At 37.8% G+C, this 7654-nt stretch overlaps 1 protein-coding gene across 1 annotated transcript; it reads left to right on the forward strand.

Moving 5' to 3' along the window:
• Positions 1-411: 411 nt before the first annotated feature.
• On the forward strand, positions 412-7060 carry LOC143300723 (uncharacterized). The gene is made up of 4 exons (XM_076614602.1): positions 412-504; positions 1591-1645; positions 3791-3927; positions 5422-7060. Exons 1-4 carry the CDS (start codon positions 472-474, stop codon positions 5518-5520), a joined length of 324 nt encoding a protein of 107 aa, XP_076470717.1. The 5' UTR covers positions 412-471; the 3' UTR covers positions 5521-7060.
• The last annotated feature ends 594 nt before the right edge of the window (positions 7061-7654 follow it).

The following is a 7654-nucleotide window of genomic DNA, read 5'->3' on the forward strand; positions in this document are numbered from 1 at the left end:
GTAATTCTGTTGAAAGTTATTGTTGAAAGTTTCAGAACTGTAGGCATAATCGAGGCAAATGCAAAGAACAAAGCATTGGAGACATGTCAGCATTCCGTAGAACTGTGTGTTATGTCTAAAAAGACTTATAAAAGTTGCATTGATCAGACCTGAAAACAGAATGAGCAAGTGAGATTCAGTAACATGGTATCTGTTTTTGGGATTTACTGCTGAATTGACAAAAGGACCATCATATTTTATCATTTTTTTCTGTAGGGACAGAAAGTGAATATCATTTAGTTTTGTTCTTGGTTTTGTTAATTGTTGTTTGTAAATTTAGTTACCACTGTGCCAGATGTGTGTTCCATGGAGTGGTGTGTGATTTTGGCCCAACACCAGACAGACAAACAGAAATGACAGGGGCCAAATGGTTCGTGTTTTCAGGAGATCACCGAGCTGCTGAGTGAACCCAGAAAGGGCGTGGAAATTAATATGATTGGCTTTGGCGTGAGCAGTGAAGACTTGGTGAGTGAATCAGAAATGGACATCAGGAGATAAGTTTCACGCTTCTTTCTCACTCTCTTTCTGTGTTCGTCAGTCTCTCTGTTCATGTGTTTCTCTGTCTATCTCTCACACTTAAACAGCGTCATTGTCAGTCTGTCTCATATACAGATGGAAGCATGTAAATTTGGATATTCATGTACAACCATACAAACATTAATGCCTATATGAACACACACACATACACAAACATATGTGCATACATAAACAAAAAAATGGGCACACACACACACACATGCACATACATGCACTCACTTGACACACACACATACATGCACTCACATGCATATGCACACAAACTTTTTCACAAAGTGTTATGCTATGCATGAGATCGAACATGTCATTTGTTGAACCAGAAACAGCCTTACAGTATGCAGTTTACATGCAGAATGAACACAGAAAGCTAAATTAACATGCTAAGAAAATTTATTGCTATATTTATGGTGACCATGTTATCTGTTTCTTCTTCTATGTTTTTTTCAACTATCTTTAACTATGGTAAGTGTACTTTATTGTTCACTTTGAAAATCTTAAAGTTTTTTTTTCTCTTTTTCTATTGATTGCAAATATATCATCCAGTATTGTGCAAATGTTTGAAATTGTTCCTGGTTTTATCTGTGTGAAATTTTCTCTCACTTGCTCTTGTCTCTGTTTTGTATTTGAGTGATTGCAGTTTGTGGAGACAAGTTGGTAAAACAGGGTTCATACAGGTTTTAAAGATTTTAGATATTTTAGATATTGTTTTAAAAAAATTAAAAAAAAGAAAACATTCCTCTTCAAATTCTTTATGATCCAGCTTAGTAAAATATCAAATCTGACCTTCTTCACTGAAAAAAAGACGTGTGTCAGTGACTGATAAAGTATCAGACACATTTCAGCAGTGCAGTGGACCTTAAATGTGAAGGTTTTTTTTTTTTAATAGGATTTTTTTTCAAATGCGAAAATTAATACCTTTGATGGACAAACCAAAAGATCATAAATGTTCTATTGGCTATCTGTTAGGCTGGACAGAGACTGGGTGATGAAGCCTGTGTGTGACACTGTGTGCAGGTGTATGAGATGAGCCATCAGATGGAGGTGCAGCTGGTCATGCAGAAACTGCATGGTGAGTAGTTGTGTGATGGGTGTTCTCTTCAACCTCTGTTGACAGCGTTGGGAAGTGGTGACTTGATCTGTGCTAACAGTTTCCAGATTGTATTGTATTGCAAAGTATTCCTTTTTCACATTGCAGCACCACCCTTTTTCTTTTCTTTTCCCCAATTACAGTTGCCTTTGTACCGTCAAAAGTGGATCCTTCTACAGATTTTATAAGGGACAGCCCATTCATTTCCATATTTTTGGTGCTCTTGGGATTTTGGTCTATTGTCTAAACTGAAAGACTAGCGCCCATTCCACAATCAAGGTCCAAAGGAGGAGGAGTAAAAAATCCTGGTCCGTAAAAACAAACAAACCTGGTCTGGATGTAGGACTATCTCACAGACACTTATTCCTAGATGGGCACATTACCAGTAGGCCACTGCTGCACACAGAGTAGATGTGTTGCTGTTTGATAAGTTGTCTGGCCACATAGTGCAGGTGTCATGTAATTTCCACCTTTATACATGATCTCTTTCTCTTCCATTAGTTAGATTTTTTTTAAATGTGGGTGTAGAAGTGTTTTTGGGTTTTGTTTTTTTGTTGTTGTTTTTTTTACATTTCAGAGCACATTTGCTTAGGAAGATAGCATATGTGTATTCCTTCTTTCATTCACATGATGGGGTTATTTCCATATGATACAGATTTCCATTCTGGCATTTTGACACAGTTTTTCCTTCATTTACTTTGTTGTAGTATAAATTCTTTCATTGCCAGGGAAATAACATTTAAATGAAATCTTTTTGACAGGATTTTTTCCACAAAAAATCGGAATTATACAAATAATTCTTTGGGCTTTGTTATTGGAGAGAGACCCATAAAACTATATATTTTCTGAAAGGTAAATGAATAAAGAATACAAAACACATGATGTGTGTGTTTTATTATTTTTATTAAAGACATGCACGTGTTTTGAATTACCTGTTTTATTTCTTGAAAATCTGACAAGAAATAAAACAATTATTTCAAAACAAGTGCATGTCTTTAAAAAAAAACACAAAAAAAAACAAAACACACACATCATGTGTTTTGTATTCTTTATTCATTTACAGTTCATTTGCAAAGTGATATAATATTTTCTGGATAAATGGATTATAACTGTTCACATACATTATACTGGAACAACCATAATAAATGCAAAAAAAAGAGGCATATACACAATTTATCATGATTTCTATAATTGATAACAGCATAGATGCGATTGTCCAGTCCTTTCAGTCAAAGTTTTTAAGACAAATCATCATGCCGATCAGTAAAGTCAGACCCAAGAACTGTTTCATTTTCAAACACATTTGTATCTGTCCATGCTGATAGCTTGGAGTACTTTTTTTTTCTGTCTGCCTGGATTTGCATGTACATGTAGGCGTGTCTGCTTTGCATCACATTGGTTTCTTCAATAAATTTCTGATTTAGATTATCGTCTTTGCAGTCTGTGTTGTGTGGGTCCTTTATTAGTCCACATTCACTGATAAAATCAGCGGTGATAGGCTGAATTGTGTTTGTTGGCCCTACATTGATCCCCTCAAACACAGTATGGCCACACCCTCTTGGCTTCCACCTACATCCTCTTCCCCCTCTCTGAACCTGTACACTTCAGAGCAGAGCTTCATCTGGGTGTCGCCATTTTGCTGAGCATGCGATGTGCGAGTCAAAACACAGCCAGTAACCCAACCGAATCATTCAAATAAAGGTTTACTTCATGATGTAGATAGGGTGTCTAACTATCAACAGAATCTAGAAAGATTTCCAAGGCGAAAGCTACCAGTGTTTTTGTCATGAACTCAATACAAACCAGAGGAAAATCTTAATTTTTCCTGACAAGTTATCTCATCACATGGCTGTGCTGACATGTTGTCTTCATCATACAGGCAGCCTAGGGGTTAAGACACACTTGGATTAAGCAGCCCCTGAATCACAGCTACAGACATTTCTGTATTACATAAAAAATTGTCACTCCCACATATGCATTCATGATTGGTAATATTCATACCATTTTACTGTGTCCAGTTTGGTTCTTGGTTAGTGTTTTGTTGATTCAGATATGGTCTGCAGTCATCTTATTGTATGTGAAGGGAGAAGTTATTTCCATGTTTAACGTGTTGGATGCGTGTGTCAGCTCTGCCCCCAGGGGGACAGTACTCGGCCCGGCGGCTGATCAATTTGTCCACCAGCCCCCTGTCCCATCGGAAGCCCCAAGAGTGGGATGACCTCCTCTACAGGTTTAAAGGCGATAGCATTCTGCTGAAACCAGAGGTAAGGACCCATGTCTCATCAATTATCAGAATATCTACTATCATTCCGTCACTCTTCTGAACGGACTGCTGTGTCAAATGTTGTTGTACCAGTTGCAAGCTGTGATCAGACATGTATGGCTATTTATGCTGTTGTGGAAAACTGATAAGTGATAAACGCTGGTTGTTCAGCATTGCAGACAAATGAATCAATTGAAAATAAGTAAAGACTTAGGAGTACCACATTATATGGACTATAAAACAACACTTTTCCTCACCTTCAACCCATGTGTTGTATAGCATGGTGCTCCAAATGTATGGTTGAAATCTGTTTAAATGCTGTTGTGAATCAGAAGCATACTGAGGTTAGCTCCCAAACCTGGAAGTGTGATTTTTGTGGTGATGAAAATGAGTAAAACTTCCCCATAAATCAGAATAAAAACAGCAGACGTTCACAAAAAGCAACACACAAAATGGGAGTGAAGAATTGAGAGAGGTCTGATGATGATGTTAGGCACTTGATATCAACTTCAGCGGAAGGTGCATACATGGCCTCCTAGTGACAGTGACAGAGCCATCAATGCACGACTTCTTACCATTTAATGAGTACCTAGAATAAATGTGCTCTACCTTACATATTGTTAAAATCATCATTTAAAAAAGAAAGAAAAAAATTGAAGGATGTGCCTCATAATCAGAAGAGCCTTGTAACAAAAAGAGGAAGATTTCAAGGCCAGAAAAGTAATGACAAACTTAGGATGCAGTCACACTCTTGCTGGAAGTTCCAGCCTTGTTTAAGATTGAAGATGGGATCAAGATTTTTTCCATGTTGACTTTGGCTAGATTAGGTGACAGACACAGGATAGGATCTCTCCTGGTTGTGGTTCTTATGCTGTTTGTAGAGATACTGCAAACCGAGGATACACTTTCCTTTCACAGTGTTTGAACACATTCTGGTTTCCATTTTGGTTGTGAAGTGAGCTTCTCCTGTTTTTCTTTGATTCAGTGTCAAGTTTGAGATCACATGTTGCCTGTTTTGAGCTGTGAGTTTAGTGTTCCCACAAATTCAGAGTGCCTCATATACGGATAAAATATTATGTAAAAGTTTTAATGATGAGGGGTGCAGCCTATAATCCAAAGTGCCACATAGACCGTAAATATGGTCAATGGAAGAACTGAAATCTGTCACTTTTAAAATTGATTTGGTTGGTTTGTTAAAAGTATTTACATCAGACACCTTATAAATCAAATCAGGAGTAGAAATGTAGTAAGAGAGTTTCTCACCAGATCTGTTTTGTGAATTTGTGGTTTTGATGTGAAGAGTTCACTGAAAATGACTAAAAATTATTTTTAACCTAGTTAATTGTATACTGCAGAAAAAAGTTTTTTTTTTCGTTCTGATTATTAATATATTTTGCTTTGAAAACTGAGAGTGTGACCAGTCTGATAAAAAGTGAAACTTTGCCCTATTCTTCAGTGAATGACATGCTTGATAATTTATACTTTTTGTGGCCAGGAGGTGAGGTATTTTGAGCCCTGTGACTACCAGCTGCCAGATGGGGAGATGACCTACAGAAACCTGGACACTGATGCCAGAGTGATAGCCAAGTGGTGAGATGGTCCTGTGGATGGTGACTGGTCATTGTGAGGGGAACTGTTCTTGTGAGCTGCCTTGTTGTTAAGTGAACCGTCTGATCACCAGATGTTTTGAAGCAGTTTGTGTGGAGTTTTGAATGAAACGTACCATTGGGCAGTGAAAGCATTGGAAAAGAAACAGACCATCTTATTTTGAGTTGGGATGTGGCATTGGACTGGGAAGTGCAGAGTGATGTGCCTTCAGAATTTTGAGCAGGTGTTTTCAGAAACAGGTTGTGCGCACTTTGGAAGCTAGGTGTACCTTCAGATGGTGGTGTCATTTCAAACTCCTGACATCACATTATGAGCTGTTTTCAAGTTGAGTGGGCTCTCAGGTTGTGAGATTTTTTTTTTAAGCTGGTGTAAGGCATTTTGGAGCAAGATACATTGCGATACATCACAGTAGCAATTCATGATATATACTGTCAGGTGTGTGGTGGTTTGAAGAGAAATCTACCATGTAAATTGTAAGGTTTTTCAAGCAGACCATGACGAGGTACTCCCAAGTGAGATGGACCTTTAGATCATGATTCTGAAGTGAAGTGTATTTGAAAGATTGAGGTTTGTTGAACAGAGGTGTGCTGTCAGATTGTTAGGTGTTCTCAGCAGAAAATGTAATATGTTTTTGAGTGAGTTTGGAAGACAAAATGTTTGAAGCCAGATGTCCCAGCATCATGTTAGATATTTTGAAGGTGAGGCGAAGCATCAAATTGCAAGAAAGTCCCAAAGAAGAAATGTCTGCAAAAGAAACCATTCCCAGGAAAGCCATTTGATGGAGCGACAGTGAGGAATTGTGAGGACAGGTCTAGAACGCTGGTGAACTTTGGAAAAACATGTGCTTCTGACCCCCCATCTTAGAATGACTGACAGTGCTCCAGATACATTTTTCTTACATTTTTTCCTGTAAAAGTTCTGTGCTTGAAATTGGGATCTGCTGAAGAGCATACAGCTTTGATAAAGTGGAGGCAAGAATGGGTTTTTTTTTGTCTGTTTTTGTTATTTTTGTTTTGTGTGTGTGTGTGTGTGTTTGACATGCTTGGACAGGCAAGAAACCAGACTGCTTGCTGTGATGACCATTGTGAGAGATCTATTCAGAGAACAGCTACAGATGTAGCTCACTAGAAAAAACATGGGGCAGAATCTGTTTTAACAAGGCTGTGTTTGTGGGATAAATGTATATGTATGTCTATCTGACTGCCAACCTGTTCAGGGCTGGATAACCAAAGAAAGTATATGTGAACATTCCTGTTGTGCTGGTCAAAGCATGCTGACAAGAGAAGAGAATGTCTCAGACATTCCTGTATGTTCTTCCAAGCTCTTCGGAGCCTGGCATTTAGAAAGGGAAATTATGTCCTGAGCATTCCTTCTTAGCAATTTCAGTGTTAAACAAATAAATAAGATGCTGTTGCTGACATTCCTCTGCTACAATTTCCTTTTTCTCAAGAGTGTGTTTGGTTACATCCATGTTTCTGCCACCGATTAAAAATTAATTTTTGTGTGATGGTGATGGTGGTTTGAAATTTAAGGAAAAATGAGAGGTATTGAACATGTTTTTTTTGTTGTTGTTTTTTTGGGGGGAGTGGGGGCAGGTTGAGAGGGGTCCCTTTTTTTTTAACGAGTGACATTAGTTATGGTTACAAAGCATTCTTTTTTTGTGTGTGCCAACTTATTGGATGTTATGCTTACTGTTGAGTCATGTTGACTATATAACATGATTCACAGATTAGTGCTATATTTCATGATTCACAGATTTATTGTGATTCACAAATACATTTGTGTCAAGTTATGTCATTCACAAACAGAATTGTGCTGAATTTATTGATTTACTGACACATTTGTGCTGAATATTATGCTTTTTCTGCCCATCTGCAATGTCAGGCTGAACGGTTTCAAACTTCAGTGGGAATTATGGATTTGGATGTGACAGGAGCAACAGGCAGAGAGGGATCACTGATAATTATCCGCAGAATCTCAGTGTAATCATACAAGACAAGACAAGACAAGACAAGACAAGACAAATTCTTTATTTCGAGGATAATAGATAAGCACTGGTGTGCTTTTTTACATCCAGTCCCTGCCCTGAATAGGGTCTACACTACACAATATTTAATAAA

This window comes from Babylonia areolata, chromosome 26, assembly GCF_041734735.1.
Source record: "Babylonia areolata isolate BAREFJ2019XMU chromosome 26, ASM4173473v1, whole genome shotgun sequence".
NCBI lineage: Eukaryota > Metazoa > Mollusca > Gastropoda > Neogastropoda > Buccinidae > Babylonia > Babylonia areolata.